This window comes from Lacerta agilis, chromosome 9, assembly GCF_009819535.1.
Source record: "Lacerta agilis isolate rLacAgi1 chromosome 9, rLacAgi1.pri, whole genome shotgun sequence".
Classification (NCBI taxonomy): Eukaryota; Metazoa; Chordata; class Lepidosauria; order Squamata; family Lacertidae; genus Lacerta; species Lacerta agilis.
In genome coordinates, this window is record NC_046320.1 from 58,813,762 (window position 1) to 58,833,427 (window position 19,666).

The 19,666-nt window shown below is 45.1% G+C and overlaps 1 protein-coding gene across 1 annotated transcript in view; it reads right to left on the minus strand.

Moving 5' to 3' along the window:
* Positions 1–19,666, minus strand: part of MMRN1 (multimerin 1) — a 64,693-nt gene that overhangs the window by 29,579 nt on the left and 15,448 nt on the right. The window contains 4 exon segments of the mRNA XM_033160595.1: positions 738–784; positions 786–846; positions 11,333–11,439; positions 17,663–17,782. Of these exon segments, the coding sequence (XP_033016486.1) occupies positions 738–784; positions 786–846; positions 11,333–11,439; positions 17,663–17,782 (335 nt within the window).

A 19,666-nucleotide genomic window follows, 5' to 3' on the forward strand; every position in this document is an offset into this window, starting at 1 on the left:
ATTTTTATGTTGTGAACTGCCCTGGGATCTATGGATGAAGGGTAGCATACAAATTAAATAAATAATGGTAATGGTAACCAGCAGCCAGTGCCCACTCCAAGGTTTGCAGTGCCCCTTGGTCAAGATGCCCTCACCTTGCCACTGCCACCACTACCCATTGCATTCTCCCCCAATTTGCACCAGGACCCAGATGGTGAGGACAAGGCAAGCTGAGGCCCTTGCTCCTTTCCATTATGAATGCCCATTCATTGTTCTGCTCGTGGATTTGCATCTGTAGCCCTGCCCGCAATCTTCATACACCTGGACAGAACAGACAGAGACCTCAAGGAGGAAGAGAGCTGGCATTGCCCCCTTTCCTGGCTGCAGTGCAGGCCTGATGGTGCGAGCCCTTGCAGAAAAGATTGGCCATTAACAACAATTTAACATATGTCACCGGAGCCCCTGACTTTATATTGCTTTTGTTGTTCCTTATCGGGCTGTTGTATCCAATAATGTTGTCCCAGAAAATGAATTTCCCACCAAGTGCCGCGGTGCCCGTGTAAGCCCATTCTCTATCAATATTCTGTTTTGCCCCCTCACCTCTCTGAGCAGACCCCACAAAGGAAAACAAGATTGCAAGAGACTCCAATGCTTCATCACATCGCTTTCAGTGGCCGGGGGGATTTCTTTTGTTCTGGTTTTAATAAATAGTGTTGACAATGATTGTGTTAGGGACTGCAGTAATTACAACCGCTGACCTGGGTCGCTGGGATCCTGCTGCTGCTCTGGGCTCCCTGGTGTCCCCCCCGCCGACAGCTGCGTTGCTCTCCGCTTGGTTGCTGTGTAGAAGCAATTGATCCTGTTGGGCTAAAACGGGGAAGAAGAATAAGGGTGAGCGAAACATTCGGCGTGACTAATTCACCCAGTACGCGGCAATATCATCGCCGGTGCACTCTGGTGCCCCCCAGCTCTTAGTCAGCTAAATCCTAATCGTTTGTGCTGATTCCCGAGTTAGCTGCTTTGCCCATCTGGACCACATGCTATGCCACCATATTGGCGGCGGATAGTGAATGGCTTTAATTCTTACCAGAGAGGATTATAAGTGTCTCCTTCAGGTTGCAATTGATTGTGATTTGCAGGAGCTCGTGCTAATGCAAGGTTCGCCCTCCCTTATCATTAGGAACACTTGGAGAGCAGCGAGATTAATGTTGAAGTGGAGGCTTAAAGAAGGGCATAGAGCAAGCCCCACATAGTAATTACATCGTGCCCATTGCTCAGCTCCAGTGATCATGGGGAAGGGTAATGCAGGTAATGGGCCCGTATTAGGAATGGCATGGAAGTGTGCGGGGCTTAGATCTGGAATTCAACTATGCCCTTTTGCAATGCTCAAATGTAAACCTGCAGCACACTTGGGGTGTGGGTGTGGGTGTGGATATTTGCTGGAATTTGGGGGGACAGGGAGACAGAATCTCACCGAGGCTCAGACTAACCTAGCCAACCTTTGTGTTGTCTGTGAAACGTTCACTATGGGATTCAGGTTCCAGACATAGGGATAGGAAAACTGAGCGGTTTATTCTAAGCAAAGAAATGAAAAAGGGAGTCTATATTTAAGAGGACAGTGTACAGTTAATTTGGCATTCCTGAATATAACTCAGACTCTCTCTCTCTCTCTCTCTCTCTCTCTCTCTATATATATATATATGTGTGTGTGTGTGTGTGTGTGTGTAGAGAGAGAGAGAATTTGGGAACCTCAAAATGCCTGTTCTCATTGTCTCAGAGGACACACCTTTGGAAGATGGATGAGAACTCTATTATCTCTCTTCTTAAGCAAGAACAGAATTTCTGACTCCGCTCAGATGCATCTAAGTCCAGTGCCACCTAGTGACTAAACTACAAAATGGCACTATCCACCCAGTTGCTAATGCAGGACAAATAATGTCAATTTTAGTTTGATTAAGTCAAGTTGCTATTGACTTGATTGGCAGTCCAGTCCACCTCCAGTTTAAACTTGAAGAGCCCTAAGAAAGGAGAGCACCAGGGACCTTGAAGATGTCCATCAACAGTCAGTACTGGGACAGCAGACCAAATAGGCACAGACAGGTCACCTGGTCCCAGTCCCTGTCTTCCCTTCTATAGGGAGATGCATTATAATCTCTCATCGTGGGACTAGTAAAGCCTCCGGTGACATTGTCAAGTGTGCGATGGAGCCCAGCTCAGAACAGAATCAAGCTAAAGTGATGCATTTCCTATAATTTATCCAGCAATCTTGAAAATATATATAGCATTTTACTCAAGCTTATTCTGAATCGAGACAGGGGGAGTTTGCCCATCATCACTAATAATACCACCACTCTCTGTGCTCTAGATAAGAATGAAGAATAATTAAATCTGTATTCAGCAGTTACCCAAGGGGCATGCAAGAGAACCATATCATTTTTAATAACGAAGGAACAAAATTGCACTCCAGATACTTGAGAATACTCTGAACTGATCTCGTCAGAGAGGCCCTTTCCAGTGAGTGTGAGCAGCAGGGATTCTACAGTAAATTGCCACAATGTTGGCAATGCGTTTTCTGTTTTATGGAAATGGGTTATCATTTATTTGTGCATATACTATTGCACTGTTTACACAGCACATCTCACTATAATGGTAAGGATGACACCAAGCTGCAATACTTGGGATTTCTGTATTGCCAGTTGAGAAGTCAAGGTGCATGTTGTATCAAGCAAATCAGAACTCAACTGTTAAAGCTGTTTCGGGATACTGAGAGGAGGGGGAGGCCAGACTCAGTTTGAGGGATCTGTTGACATAATGTGCTTTGGTAGGTGCCCATGTGAACCCAAAGGACTTAACTGGTAATAGGCAATAGCAATGCTCCAATGAGCACTGGGCACGCAGCTTGGAAACACCATATATTTCCCACAATGCCCTGGAGCAGGGGTAGGGAATATTTTGCAGTCTGAGGGCTGCATTCCTTTTGGGCCAACCTTTCAAGGGCCATATGCCAGTGATGGGCAGTTTCTAACTCATTAACTAGCTCCTTCTAAGCTGACTGGCAGCAGTTCTCTGTGGCTTCAGACAGAGATGTTTACCAGCCATATAAAGACATACCAGAGACTGACCTTCAGACCTTTTGCTTGTAAAGAAAGCATTCTACCAGTGAGCTGTGGGCCACCTCAGCCACACACACGGGACATTTCTGAGCACATTTGTTGTCCGGGGGGAGGGGCAAGATATCCTTCTGTAAATATATCCCCATTTGTAATTTCATCAATCAAAGTCACACACATTTCAGTTGAGAGTAGCTGGCTTTTGAGCAGGCACCAGCAGCAGCTGCTGGCTCTGAGCACCGAGCAGGATGAATGCGGCGCAGATTGCACCACAGCAAAACCTCCACGTATCCTTGAAATATATCCCAGCTGTAATTATGAAAAGAGGAAGGATTTCAAGTGAAGGGAGCTCGCCTCGTACTAAAAATGAGCATTACATGCTGGCAAAATCAGTATCATGAGCCACGTCGTTTTGGACCTCGACCATCTCACTAGCTTGAGCTGTCATTTACAATGCTATGTTCTGCTCATGGTAGAAGAGTCAGATCACTCATTTGTCACAGGCAGAAAGCAGTCCTCATGGGTGGGTCAGGGGAGAAAAAGCAGTCACTGTGAGAAAAATTATATTGTGCACTAGCCTAGGGGGTGGAGGGAAAGTCATCCAGTGCAGATACTAATGTGGACCTGTCTAATTTGCACGTTCTGAACCAGGATGAAATGCAGCTATCCTATGAAATAAGCATGTCTAATTTGGAAATGCACACAAAATATGTACAGATTTCATGCAGACATCTTTTTGTTTGTTTGTTTGTTTTTTAAATGCAAGCGGGTGTGAAAATGTACCAAAAGAAACCTAAGCTCGGAAAGCTGAGAAGCTGAGAGAAAGTGGAATTGTCAGATCAGAGCAGCAGTTCTCTTGCTGGAAGCAGCAGGTAGGAACATTACACCAGTCCTGAAAGGCCTACATTGGTTCCCAGTATGTTTCCGAGCACAATTCAGTGTTGGTGCTGACCTTTAAAGCCCTAAACGGCCTCGGCCCAGTATACCCGAAGGAGCGTCTCCACTCCCATCGTTCAGCCCGGACACAGAGGTCCAGCTCCGAGTGCCTTCTGGCGGTTCCCTCAGTGAGAGAAGTAAGGTTACAGGGAACCATTCTCAGGAATGCCCTCCCATCAGATGCCAAGGAAATAAACAACTATCTGACTTTTAGAAGACATCTGAAGGCAGCCCTGTTTCGGAAAGTTTTTAATGTTTGATGGTTTATTGTGCTTTTAATTCTGTTGGAAGGTGCCCAGATGGGTGGGGTATGTATAAATAAATAAATAAATAAATCATCATCATCATCATCATCATCATCATATGCCTTTTCAGTCCTATCTCTGTATTGCCTACCCTGAATGGCAGAGACTCTCCGGGCTTTCAGAAAATGAGTCTTTTTCAGCCCTGCCTGGAGATGCCACAAAATGAACCTGTGAATTTATGCATGCAAGGCAAGTGCTCTACCACTGAACGTCTTTCCGTGTTATCATGCCTCTTCTCTCTCAAAAAAGTTACAGTGTACACCATCCTGCCCAACTTCTGATCCCCCAAGTCCAAGGCAAATGCACACACACACACACACCCCGATATAAATTGCTGTTTGCCAGGTGACTGAGAAGCCTTCTCTTCTTACAAGCCCAAGCAGCAGCAAAGGCGGAAGGTTAGAGACCCTGGAGAACCACCATTCATGGAGAGTGAACAGTGCTTTGCTTGGTAGGTTACAAAGCATACAGCAGCATATTTACACAGAAGATTGCTAAATATTAGAGCCTAGTGAAACAGTTTGTTGGGGGCACGGGAGGAAGAAGAAAGAGAAAAGTCACCATAGATCTCAGCTATGACCTTAAACTGAATTTAAATAAAGAGGGGGACCTTTCTCTAGGTACAAAAGGATTAAGGAAAATAGTTTGACTCTCCATCCCTGCCCTCTTATCTTAGTTTCAACAGATCCACTGGGCTTGCTGCTGTTTGCAGATAAATGCCTCGGGGGGTCACAGGGTTGCCAGGAAGAAAGAGACGAGGGAGCTGAGGTTTGTCGCTCGGTTGTCGTGATTTCTAACTCCTACTGCTGTTTGTTATAGGAAAGGCAGTCTAATGTTGGGACCCAGTTCAAAAATCTAGTATCTCTGTAACCTGAAGGATCAAGCAGTTCCAAAGAGGATATTTTAAAAGCTCTGATTCAATCAGCATTTGTGCGTTTCCACATTTCTAAAGTGTGGACCTAGTTTTAAGTTGCCTGAAGGCGTCCCACGTTTGCACTTTTTCTGCCTCTGTCCCTTTCTCCTCTAGTACTTTGAATATATGAGGCGATGCCTTTTACCGCTGGTCCATCTTGCTTGCTGTTAGCCACTCTGATTGGCAGCGCTTAAGAACATAAGAAGAGCCGGCTGGATCAGGCCGAAGGGGCCCATAGGGTCACGCATCCTGTTCTCACAATGGCCAATCAGAGTTTGCCGACAAAGGTCTGTATAGTTAAAGCTATGGTTTCCCCAGTAGTAGTGTATGAAAGTGAGAGCTGGACCATAAAGAAGACTGATCACCGAAGAATTGATGCTTTTGAATTATGGTGCTGGAGGAGACTCTTGAGAGAAATCATCCTTAAAGAAATCAGCCCTGAGTGCTCACTGGAAGGGCAGATCCTGAAGCTGGGGCTCCAGTACTTTGGCCACCTCATGAGAAGAGAAGACTCCCTGGAAAAGACCCTGATGTTGGGGAAGGAGAAGGGGGCGACCAAGGATGAGATGGTTGGACAGTGTTCTCGAAGCGACTGGCATGAGTTTGGCCAAACTGCGGGAGGCAGTGAAAGATAGGCGTGCCTGGCGTGCTCTGGTCCATGGGGTCACGAAGAGTCGGACACGACTGAATGACTGAACAACAACAACAACGTTGGTGGGCATCATTGCCTTCTGTAGGAGCGAGTGCACTGCATGAAGAAGTACATTATTGTATCTGTCCTGAATCTTCCAACATTCAGCTTCATTGGATGTCCATGAGTTCTGATGTCCCAGGTTGAATCCCTAGGTAGGGTGGATGGCAGACAATCCTGTTTTAAATTCTGGTGAACTGCTGCCAGTCATTGTAGATAATACTGGCCTAGATGGCCTAGTGGTCTGGCTCAGTATAAGGAAGCTTCCTGTGTTCCTATGCCCCTAGATTGTTCAGCTCATGTGGACCCTTCCTCCTTAGGAAACCCCTGATTACTAAGGCAGCCAGGTGAGATGAGGGACCAGGAGGATGCAATCCAGTGGCAATGAGGCTCTTCAGGCTGCCTTTGAACTACTGTGGATTTCTCCAAGTCTCTGTTGAAGTCACCTCTTTTTCAGAAGAGGTGTTTCCAGGGGTCTGGGTCAGACAAGATTTTGGCAGGTGTCTCCTAGCTGACTCTTGGGCACTTCGCAGGCTCGTGTCCTTCCTGACTGACAGATGGGATGACACTATCCAAAATGCAGAAGCCCCAGGATGAACAAACCTTCCTGATGACACAAATACATTCTATCTGCTGTAATTGCAGAAAGCAACAATTAGGTGCTCCACAGGGGCGTGTGAGATCTAGCTGTCCTCAAAGCCTATCGTAGCAGCAGTCAAGGCTGCAATGTAAGCTGGAAGCTCAGCTCACATTCTCAGTGGCTGCTGTTATCTTCATAAGGCTGTAGCTGTCAACAGGAGTTAAATACTTGCATTCATCCCAATTAATTACATAGGATTTATCAGGTGGCAGCGTGACGATACAATCTGTGACGGGGGGGAATCAGTTACTCTTCGGTGATAAAGGGCCACCTGATGGATGTCCTTTTATTCTTCTGCTTACCATTCTTTTGTTCCCAAATATACGGGCTGCCAATGTGATGGTGTTTCCCCCGCCCCACAGTCAATCCTTGCAGCACCCTCCTAATTAAATCAGCTAGGTGGTTGCTTTGAGATATGATGCAGATTTCACAATCCCCTCTCTTCATTTCAGCTTCGCGCATACCCTTTAAAGGTGGACTATTTCACATAATACCCAGAGGCAAGCATGGGTTTGCCACTGTGTGTATAGTTAATAGCTGCAGCCAATCGTGACTCTGGGGTGAGCATGCATCTGATAAGTTCCTCTTTGTACCTCTTGCGCTTCGTATTTTTCAGGTCCGCTCTTCAAGGAGGTGCCAAAGCTCACAGAAAGAGTGCCTGCTTTGCATTCTGTAGTCCCAGTTTTAAACCCCAGCATTTCCAATTCAAATGACTAGGTAGCAGGAAATATCCCTGCCCAAGACCACGGAGAGATGCTGCCGGCCAGAGGAGACGATATGGGGCTAGATAGAGGAATATATGTTCTACGGCTCTTTCCTGTGTTCCACTTAAAATATATTAGGCTATACCACCTGGGTTAGCACAGTTGGTAGAGCACGAGCCTCTTAATCTCCAGGTCGTGGGTTTGAGCCCCATATTGGGCAAAAGATTCCTCCCTTGCGGGGGGTTATCTGGTCCGATGACCCTCATGGTTCCTTCCAACTCTACAATTATATGATTATTCTATCTGATACATTTAAAGCACTAGGATACCACTTTAAACAGTCATGGCTTCCCCCCAAAAATGCTGGGAAGTGGTATTTTGTTAAGGGTGCTACAGTTCCCAGGGTGGTTTAACCATCCATCCCTCTTCCTGGAGAACTCTGGGTACTCTCATTCTGCAACAGCAAATGCAAATGGGGAGCACACCTAAAAATAGTGTGATTCCTCTTAGGAGTCGTTTCATTGACTGCTTACACTGGTTTAAGAAATCCCTAATGAATTTTGTAGACGGGCTTAACTCTTAATTCTTCTCCTTTGTCTGCTGCTCTATACTGCAGTTGGCCTCCTGTTATTGTGAACATTATACAGCCATCTACTGGGAAAAGTCTATAAATGTTGAGCTTTTCCTCTTCTGCTTAGAATTAGTTGCAGGACTGAAAATTCTTTGCACCTGACAAAGACAGGTTCTGCTGAAAGGAATCCCACATGGGTTTTCAGAAACATTTATATTTAATTAGTTAATTATTTGCCTTTTATATGGGTCCCAAGGCAATTTGCAAAAATACCGCAAAGACAACTAAAAAACGGTTTTTAAAAACCATGTAAACAACTGAAAATTTGGTTTAAAAACAACGAACATGAACCCCTGAGGCAGAGACTTTTTCATCGAGCTGGAAAAACTTGTCAAAACAAACATGTATTCAACTGTACCCAGTAAGTAGAGGAATTCTTTTCCACAGAAGTGGGATAGTCACACAGAAAACCTTGCTCTCAGTTACTATGGAGCAGACCTCTGAAATTTCAGGGAGCCAAAGGAGAAATTTTGCTGTATTGGAGCCCAGATTTTGGATTCCAAGTTCCAATGCTGTAAGAGGCAGGGAACATCCATAGCACATTTGGGCTAGCAACATGCATGTATGTTTTCTGTAGATCCCAAGACAGAACCTCCCCAAGAAATTTCACTTGTCTTACTGCAACTTTTCTATTTTCATTTGAAATTTTCACTCAAGCAGAAACTTCCAAGCCTGCCTTGAGATTTTGCTTAAATAAACTTTGCAGGCTCTCACAATCTGATGGCTTGTTGCCATTTGGAATTTGCACATGGGTGAGAGAGAGAGAGAGAGATGCCAACATGGTGGGTGAGAAGCAAATTTCAAAATTGGGGCACAGTGCCTTGCCAAAAAAGAAGGAATGCTTCATCAAAGAAGAGGGCTTGCCTAAAATTTTCATACCCTGATTTATATGCATAAATGCAACTTTAGAAACTATATAATTTAAATAGAAATTCAATACATCTTACTATAATGAGGAAGACTCTGACTAGCTGACCTTTGTGCGCCTGCTCAGGGTGCATTCAGACGTGGGGAATATCACATTAGTGTTCCAGTTTGTTAATAGGTGGATTGTGGGCCAGTAAAATGGTTGAAGGGAAGGCATATTAACCTCAGGAAGATGTACTAAGAAGATGTCCCAAAGCAACCACATTGAAATGAGTGCTCCCCTTGTGGAGCCATCATTCATTTCAGTGGGCCTACTCAGGAGTACTGTGAACTTAGACTTGTGGTACTCCCAATGTTGTTGGACTACAACACCCCTGCTGACCATTCCTCACACTGGCTGGGGCTGGAAGGAGTTGTAATCCTACGACATCTGGAGGACCACAGGTTCCGCATCCCTGTCCTAGCCAATCAGAACCTCCGAAGGACAACCTCAAGTTCATCAATCCCAAGAAAATTTGCTAGCAAGGCACTACTTATCCACTGTGGACATCACAGTGTTTGCTATGGCTTGGATACAGCACATCCCTTCTATTAAGGTAAGCGGACCTTCCATCCTGCAGAGCTTCTGCACATGGAAGTGAAGCTAGGAAATGTTATTTTTCTCTGATTGCCCCTTCCCTTTGGACTGGCCCTTGCCACTTCCCACAGGGAAGGGCCTTTGCTCAGTAGCAGAGCACCTGCTCTGCATGCAGCAGCTCCTGGGTTCAATCCTCAGTATCTCTAGGTAGGGTTGCTAAATATCCCTTCCTAAAGCCCTAGAGAGCTGCTGCCAGTTAGTGCAAACAATACTGAGATGGATGGACCAATGGTAAGGTGGTTGCCTATGCTCCTATTTTCTTCTGGATTATCTCCCAACCCTTCAGAGTAGGCTTTCTTTTTAGGTTGGGAGGCAAAAGGGAAACCTGAGGCCCAAGATCAAACTCATGCTCATGGAACTGTGGCTATTGTCCAATAATAACAAGAGCAACATGCCTCCTTCCTTGGAGGTTTGTAAGCAGAGGTTGGATGGCCATCTTTCATGGATACTTTAGCTGAGATTCCTGCATTGCAGGGGGTTGGACTTGATGACCCTTGGGGGTCCCTTCCAACTCTACGATTCTTTGATTTTATGAAGCCTTGAAAACATTTTAGATCCATGTTGCCTGGGATCCTAGATGTAAAAGCATGACGAACAAACAGTCCCCATTAGGGTTAATCCAAAACATCTACCTTCTTTCAGCCGTGTATAAGAGAGACTCTTGTTTCCACAGGGGATTCCCGTGCCGCCGCCACCAGTATAAAGATTTCCTTCTCTTAGATGCAAACAGCAGTGACTTCTCCACATTTTTGCCCATAAATTTTTAATCACAGCCTCTTCTCTACCGCCGATGATTGAGTTCCCTACCGCAGCTAATGGCATTTCGTGTAATATTCATCCATTTAAAATATGTATGTGGATGCCATATCTTATTTTTCAAGGGGAGCTTGTATAAGGCCACGAGCAAGTAATAGCAGTCGCAAGCCTGTTAAACCACGACACACTTGCCATATGTTTGATCACGGCCGCAATCGTAAAATACAGGACTCCCCGTCTCAAGCAGGCAATGTTTCACACAAGGTCGGTGCAATAGTCTGCGTGGCATTTTGCCATCTGCCTCAATCTTAATCCAAATGAAACCCAGGCTATAAATTTGCTTTGACTTCAATGGGAATGGGATTGAGTGTCTAAATGTATGCCCTCTGGCTGAAATACATTCAGAGACAGAGTACCTTAAAAAGTCAGGAGGGTCAAGCTACTCTAGGTGGATTAATTTTTAAACAAGAGGCATTTACTGAGTAATTACTTTATGAAATGGTTCCTTGAACCAGGCAGGCTTCCTCCGCTAGGGCCAAACGAACCACTGTACTAACCAGAGGCACCATCTTCTCTGGATGATTGGGGGGGGGGGGGTCCAATGCAATGTCCTGGCATCATGTGGCCGACATCACATGACATCCTGACATCATGTGCATGATGTCCTGAGGAGCCAGGGGGTGGAGCAAAAAACCCTCTGAACATTGAGGGGGATCAGCTCTCTCAAAAAATAAATTGAGGTGGGGCAAAAGTGCCTCAGCCCCTAGCAGTTGGCGCCTATGATGCTAACTATGCTGAAGATTTATTCCTTTGCTGTGCCTGATTTCTTAGGACCAGTCTCTTCATGGTTTGTCCAAGACTCCCCCAGAGCCAATCCAAGACATTCCGCTGCCTGTTGCAAAGGCAACCCCCATTAAACATCCAGAACCCAAACAGACCAACAACATTGCTAATGGGACAGCATCCTCCGCTGTACCTGACAAGCATGGGATGATGGGAGTCGTAGTTCAGCAACATCTGGTGGGCCGGAGCTTCCCCACGCCTGATCTAGAAGGGCTTCCATTTCCATCTCCTGCAAGCAGATTTCCTCCCACTTCCAGCTATTTTGTAGCCAGGTCAGATTGCTTGCCAGGAAGGGTTAATATTTCCATCGCTTCCCATACCTTTGGGTTGGCACGTTGCTCCGCTGTATCCGGGGCAGCACTTCCAGTCCAGTGATGTCACTATCATATGTTTGACCCTGTAAGCTTGGCGAGTCCTTGACTGGGAGCTGCAAGGTGATTTAGAAAGCAAACGTTAGCGGGGCTCTGTCTCAGATGAATGGACATGATGCAGGACGATACATCAGTAATAGGCCACTGAGGGATTATTTTTGAAGTCTATTGATTGCGTCCTGTACAAGACCACAAGCAAACGCTTTTACAGAACATCCTTGTGTCAAACCTAGTGAAAATAAAGACCTCAGGAGCACAGTTGAAATTAAGAGTTGAGGAGGCAGGGGGCTGGTTTCATTTATTTATGTAGGCATTGATTTAAAATACTTCTTAGCCACTCTTCAGCGAAAGGTCTTGGAGCAGCTTCCATAGTTGGGCAATCGAACATTAAAACCATATTTTTTATAATAAAGAAATCCCACAAAGATAACAAGATACATCAGAGAAATAACACAGCAATATAAGCCCACTAAAACGATATCAAGCTGTTAGAAGGCCTGGGCAGGCTATATAGGTTTTATCTGACCAAAAATAAAAAAAATGAAAAATGAAAAGGTTGTCTCTAGGGAGAGCCTTCCAGGGATGAAAAGCCACAACTGAAAAGGCCCTGTTTCCTGTTGACATCCACCCATCGACGCCAAAGAGATTAAAAGCAGAGCCATGGGGGGCTTTTCTTAATGCTCAGGCACGTTCGTAAAAGAAAGGGCACTCCTTCATGTCCCTGGAAGCCAGAATTTTAGGGTGAATAGTAGATTTCAACAAATATAACGTACAAACCAAATCCAGAAGATTTCCCCTCTGTCAGGAGCAGATTCAAGGAGCCAGTCAGCAATAACTCACAGTTTCAGTGAAGTTATTCACTGAATATCTTTATTCAAAGAAACAAGACAGCTCAGGACGTCAATCCTAGAGAGCATGGCAACTCTTTCCAGTAGAACATTCCCCTTTGAGGCAGTTGCCAAGACTAAAGGTTCCCACCTCCCATTAGCCATCTATGTCTCCTTCTCTCCAAAGTGGTCTAAACCACTGAGCCTCTTGGGTTTGCTGATCAGAAGGTTGGCAGTGCGAATCCATGCTACAGGGTGAGCTCCCGTTGCTCTGTCCCAGCTCCTGCCTACCTAGCAGTTCGAAAGCATGCCAATGCAAGTAGATAAATAGGTGCCGCTGTGCCAGGAAGGTAAACGGTGTTTCTGTGCACTCTGGTTTCCGTCACAGTGTTGCGTTGCGCCAGAAGCAGTTTAGTCACACTGGCCACATGACCTGGAAAGCTGCCTGTGGACAAATGCCAGCTCCCTTGGCCTGAAGCGAGATGAGCGCCAAAACCCCATAGTCACCTTTGACTGGACTTAACCATCCAGGGGTCCTTTACCTTTTACCCCCACTCCAGGGCTTTTTCCAAGCAATCGGAGACTGCACCTGCGTGCCTGTCTTTGCTCCTCCCACTTCATGCTTGTTGCAGCAGGTTGGGTGGGACACCTGTGCCTCCCACAAGCCTGACTCATCACTGCTTCTTGGTCCCCCTCCTCTCCAGCCTCTGCTTCTGCCTCTGGTTCTGGACTGCTCTCTGCCACAGACTCTCCCTGCTCTCTAAACCTTGTTGCGTCTTCAGCTTCCAACACCTCCTCCTCCCAGGCTGCTGCCTCCTCTCCCTCTGGCCACTCACTGTCATCCCAGCACCAGCCCCCTGGCTCTGAGACTTCTCACCTTGGGGATTCCCCAGCTGGTGCCTCCCATTGCTTTGTCTCCTGCCAGTCCATAACACCCTTCCACTTTAACCCAAGTCTTCCTGCACTGATTGCTTTTACACAATAAAACCTGCCCAAAATCCAGTTTCATAGCCACCAACCCCTCTTGTTAATATGCTTATTCATGTTCAGTGATTTTGAATCTGAGAGGGCAAGAAGCAGGGCCAATAAGGGTGTGTGGCTTGGGGGGAGTCCCAGGGGCCACAGAGAGAGTTTAGAGGGCCACCTGTGGAGCCCAGGCCAGAGGTTCCCCATCCCTGGCATGGATCATGTTCTGTTGGTCTGACTCTTCCTTGCTCCAGTTGCTTCATGAAGCAGAGAAAGGAGGATGCAGGTACTTCCTCGAGAAACCAGAAGACCATGACAAATGCCATAGGAAAGGACAGTGCTCATTTCTTTCTTGAAGGAAAATCTCATTAAAAACGAAAGGAGGGAAAAAACAACTTAAATTAAAAAGCAAATTACATAAAAAGTCATCCTATTTGTAGTCCTTGCCATAGAGGTTTCTGTTTGAATTTTCATTCCCTTTGCGAGGGCAAAAATGAGTGCTTGGGAGTGCAGTGGGCTAAGGGCAAACTGGGTAAATATTCATTTTTAAGTAGCTAAAATTATGCCTTGCGCTTCAGCATGACTATGAATAAGCAGCCCAGCAAATACAAGTCATTAAGAGCACGGAATTCAGTTCCAAAATATTCATGTCCACTCAACGCTTCCGCTCAAGTGAGTCCCCGGGAACCTTCTTGGTTTTCTAGAGGAACACATAATTACCGTATTTTTCGCTCCATAAGACGCACTTTTTCCCTCCTAGAAAGTAAGGGAAAATATCTGTACGTCTTATGGAGCGAATGGTGGTCCCTGGAGCTGAATTGTCCAGGGGCCAAAAGCAGATTGTGCTTTTTATTTTACAAAGAGAAAAGGGAGTGTTGAAAGGACCCCGCTCAGCAGCTGATCAGCAAGAGATCGGGAGAGAGATAAGAGTCCAGGCTCCCTTTCAGCCCCGCCCTCCTTTGTTGAATGTGCTGCAGAGGGAGGTTGTTTGTTTCCCCAGGACATGTGACTGGCTGATTAGATTATCTGACTGGAAACAGTAGAAACAGCTCCCTTAAGATTTTTCAGAAATGTGAGTTAAACCCCATAAAAATGGGGCTTTTCCTCTTTGCTTTTCCCCCTTTGCAAAAGGAGCTTTGCTTTTCCCCCTTTGCAAAAAAAGCTGCAAAACCTTTAACTGATCCTTTTTTTTAAAAGGCCTTTTGCCTTTGCAAAAACAGCTGCAAAACTTTTAGCTAGTCCTCAAAAAAGCCAGGGCTTTTCCCCTTGCAAAAAAGCTGCAAAACTTTTAGCTGATCCTCAAAACACACACACACACACACACACACAAACCCAGGGCTTTTAGAGGAGGAAAACCAGAAAAATATTTTTTTCCCTTGTTTCCTCCTCTAAAAATGAGGTGCGCCCTATGGTCCGGTGTGCCCTATGGAGCGAAAAATACGGTAACGTGGAGATTTCTGAAACCAAACTGCTTCCTAGGTTTCTTCATACTTATTCCTTACCAAAGGGGCCTGCTGAAGATGGCCTTCGATGCAGAAGCGCACACACTTGTGGCGTTGACATCTGGAATGCATGGCAAGGAACTTGCAGGACACTAGTCTGAACCTATGAAACTGCCTTATAGTGCCCATGCCAGCAGTAGTCATCATTGTGCCCTCCAGATGTTGTCGGACTCCAGCTCCCATCAGCCCCAGCCATGGGTCATGTTAGTTAGCCTGGAGGGCACGTAGCTATCCCTGGTCAATATTGAAAGGCTATAGCTCTCCAAGTGAATCTCACAATGCAAAACACAAGTTGTGGGCACCTGGTATCCATACATCCTGTTGTTTGAGTTATGGCTTTGCGCTCAAGTAGTACAGCAGCCATGTTTGTTTGGGGAAGGCACTGCAGCTCAGTGGAAGGGCATCTGCTGTCCACCGAGAACCTCTGCCAGTCAATGCCTGTTATACATTATAATCCATTTATGCTGAGCCTGATTAAAAACCCAAATACACAAAACGTAGCTTTAGAATCCATGCTAAAACCACAGCAGTAACCTCACAGCAATTATATGCTGTCAGTAGGTTTTCCAGCTGAATGAAAAGATCTCTGCCTCAGGCATTTGTTTTGTGTTTTTTTAAAAGAAACCTCTGTTCGGTTGTGCTTGTACTGTTTTTAAAATTATTTTGGCTGTTTTTAAGGATATGTCTGTAATTGGGACATATGTGCGGAAGGTGAGTCACAGATGTATTATTACAATGTGGCTTCTGTGGAAGAAGGTGGGATTTCATACTGCTGACCGGGAGGCCACTGGGGCTGGCAGGAAACTCTTCACATGGGCAGAGTAACAGGACCTGGGAGGCTCACTTGCTGCTGCTGCTGCTGCTGCTCTCCCTGGAAGGGGGCTTCCCTTTCCCTTATTGATGAAACACTCATTTGGGGGGAAAAAGCCCTGATCTTTATTATATAAACACATGTACATCTCATAGAATTGTGGGATTGTAGGGATGAAAGGGACCCCAAGGGCCATCTAGTCCAACTCCCTGAATGCAGCAATCACAGCTAAAGAATTCCTGTCACGTGGCCATCTGTTTAAAAGAGAGTCCGGTCTAATTCACATGTACCTAAAAACATAAGTAGAACAGAGCATCATGTGCAAAGAGGATCCTTCTTACATTTCGTTGTTCCTGCATTTGGATGTCAGAAATAACCCCACCGCTATGCTTGAACCGAGTGTTTGTTTTGATGCTGAAACTCCTGTTGAAAAACTCCTGACTACCATGTGCTAATGAGTAAGCAAAATTACGTGAATGTCCTATAATATTGTTAAGAGAAGTTGTTTGCCAGCTCAGTATTTCAGAGGTTTTTCCTCATCGTGCCTTAAAGTCCCTTTCACATATATATTGCTCTGTAAGGATAAATAGGCTATTCGGATCGCCTTGGGTTGTAAATCTGTTATACTCATCTCTTTAAGTTAAAATCTGAGCTAAAACTAATACTGTAGCCTGACTTGACTCAAAGCAGAAAAGATTCTGAAACACAAATACATGCCCAGTTGAAATACAGAATGGCTTTCCCTCCCTCTCTCCCTCTCTCTCTCTCTCTCTCTCTCTCTCTCTCTCTCTCTCTCTCTCTCTCCCTCCCTCTCTCTCTCTCTCATCTTGGTCAGTGAATATCTCAGATTGAGCAAGAGAGACTTGAAAATTGAAAAAAAGGGTATGAGTTTTATGAGAGGAGATGGTCTGGATTTTAAATTGCTTCGATGTCTCTCTTGTTTCTTAGGTATATGCAAACCTGCCACCTAGTGGGAAATGGTGAGTGTTTGGAACAGGTTTGGAAGGTACGGGGGATAAAAGTTCACCAGTGGTGCATAGTAGTAGTAGTAGTAGTAGTAGTAGTAGTAGTAATTTATTTGTACCCCGCCCATCTGGCTGAGTTTCCCCAGCCACTCCGGGCGACTCCCAATCGAGTGTTAAAAACAATACAGCATTAAATATTAAAAACTTCCCTAAACAGGGCTGCCTTCAGATGTCTTTTAAAAATAGGGTAGCTGATTATTTCCTTGACCTCTGATGGAAGGGTGCTCCACAGGGCAGGCGCCACTACTGAGAAGGCCCTCTGTCTGGTTCCCTGTAACCTCACTTCTCGCAATGAGGGAACCACCAGAAGGCCCTCGGTGCTGGATCTCAGTGTCCGGGCTGAACGGTGGGGGTGGAGACGTTCCTTCAGGTATACAAGGAATTCATCATGGAGTCATGCTCACACAGAGAGTCTGTAGACAGCTGTGCTGATCTTCTCTCTCTCTCTCTCTCTCTCTCTCTCTCTCTCTCTGTGTGTGTGTGTGTGCGTGTGTGCGTGAGAGAGAGAGAGAGAGAGAGAGAGAGAGAGAGAGAGAGAGAGAGAGAGAAGGAGCATCTGAATTCCAGTTGCTGGAATTACAAGAGGGGAGAGTGTTTCCCCACTCAAGTCCTGCTTGTGGGCTTCCTAAAGCATCTGGTTGGCCATCATGAAAATACTGTGTTTGAGTCAATGGCCTTTGGCTGGATAACTCAGCTGGTTAGAGTGTGGTGCTGATAATGCCAAGGTTGCAGGTTCAATCCCTGTATGGGACAGCTGCATATTCCTGCATTGCAGGGGGTTGGACTAGATGGTGCTCAGGGTCCCTTCCAACTTTACAATTCTATGATCCAGCAGGCCCCTTCTTAAGTCGTTACATGGCAAAATACCCATTTTATTAGGATCAGCTGAAAGTCACACAACAATTAGCTGGCAAAGGATTGTGTACATTGAATGTACATTGTTCATACATTGAATGTTGGATACCTGGGTTCTCATCTGTCATGAGCCATGAAGTTCAGCTGGGTGGCCTTGGGCCAATCACTTTCTGAGCCTATGCTACCTCATAAAACGACTGTGTGCTGCAATGGACCAGCCCTCCAATTCACCACTTTGCAAGCTTATAAGAATTGGAGTCCATTGGGACGGGTAGGGTGCAAAACAGGTATACCTTGATCCGCAGGGTCCGGCAATCCAGGTGCATGGCTTGGCTCTGCCCGATGCATACGTTTCTATATTGTCAACCACGATGGTGGGCTGGAGTCTTGTGTGAACGTAGGCACACCAGTTCCTGCGTAAATAGGAGGGAGGGAAAGCAAAATTGTACACAATTGATATCATAAATAAAAAAAAAGATAAATGAGAATTGGGGGAACTCCATGCTGTAACTGTAGCATCATTTGATGTCTGTTGCTACATATGTTGTGAGTGTCTTGGGCAAGTTGCTAGTCCTCACTGTGCTATTTATTCCACCTACAAAATAGGGATAATTTTCTGATTAAACAAGAGAGGTCAACAAGCCTTCCAGTGGCTCCACCCTGGATGCAGGTGTTTGCCGAGGGAAGATGTGTGTCCTCGTTTACAGAGCACAGTCCTCTATTTGAAGGTTTGGATAAAAGATAAAAGGACCAAACAAAGGGAAAGTCAAAGGAGACTAGAAGTTGCCCATCAACAGTTATCACCTGGGCAAATGAACTAGGTGGGCATGAGGATACCTGGTCACTGTGTGGGAAGGTGCATTGCATTTCTAGTTAAATTATACAAATTGTTCCCAATTTTGCATCTGGACATCTAGATAAGCAGTTTGCATAACTTTGTGCAAATCTGTCTCCTTGTTGGTGACGCATCTCCCTTCCTTTTAATGTGATACATTGCACTGCAGCGATGGGGCAGGTATAGGAAGGTGCCTGGACAGCTTGGCCTTCTCTTGGAACAGCCTGCGATGACTCTGCTGACAATATGCAGACGGAAGGAGTTGGAGGTGCTTCCAAGTCCCCATTCAAAGTCGCCACCAGAGCAAAGGCAGCTTTAGGGCAGCGCGACCTGGGTGCTGAGCCTAGGGGGCGCTGCAGGGCTTCTCAACAAGGACAGAATAAATTGAGCAGAACGAAAGGTGAGAAGTGGGTGGGTGCTGAACTTTAGCCTTACATAGGATGCCCCTCAAATTTGAAAGACTGGGTTCGTCCCTGGAATGCAAGGAAACTGCTGTGCTTTCACTTTCTGACAAGGTCGCTCTTCGGCTATTGAGTAATGGTTTTCAGAGCCAAGGCATTTCCCCTTTAGTCCCCTTAATGTTTTTTTTTTTCTTCATTCTTTGTGGGGACTCCAGGGGATCTGCAGCAGGGCAATAATTCTTTTTAATTGGTATGCATGTATATAAAAATCAATATTTCTGTATGAAGCTTTGTTTGGGTCTTTTCCCTGCAGTAAACCTATAGATGTGATTTGACGGTAATTTTCTTTTCCCCTTTCCCATTCGCTCCTTTTTTCCTTCTGGCGTTGTCAGGAAGAAGCAATTTAAGTGAAATAAAAATGCGCTATAATAATTTACCATTGTTGTTATTATCATCATCATCTTCATCATCATTATCATCAGTATTATGAATATCACACCACTGGGGTTGCATTTCAGAGAAAGTTCTAACATTGCAGCAGATAAGATGCTCACACACACTTTCCATGTGTTTAGCTGGGAAGGGAGGGAGGTAAACATCTCTCCCTTGGAGTTAGAAGAGGAAAAGGAAAAAAGCATATGGCAATTTTAAAATAATAATAATAATAATAATAATAATAATAATAATAATAATAATAATAATAGTAATAATTTTGCTGGATCAGGCTTGGAATAAGCGAATCATCTATCTCTAGTACCTAACACTTTTAACTCTGTTCACTATTTCATCCTGTTTCCACATTGATCTGAATTCCTTTTTTTAAAAGTATTTTTATTAAAGATTTCTTGATTTACAAAAGTATGTGCAATGTCTCTCTCTCAGTTGATCTGAATTCTTTAAAAAAAACTGTACAAGAATGTGCATTTAAATGCACATTTAAATGTGTATTTTCAAACATATTTAAATACAAAATAACATTTCCAAATGTCTTCTCTCTCAGGAAAACACATTTTCGAATGAACTTTGAAGCTTTTTGTTTTACTCTGAGGTTTCCACATGCC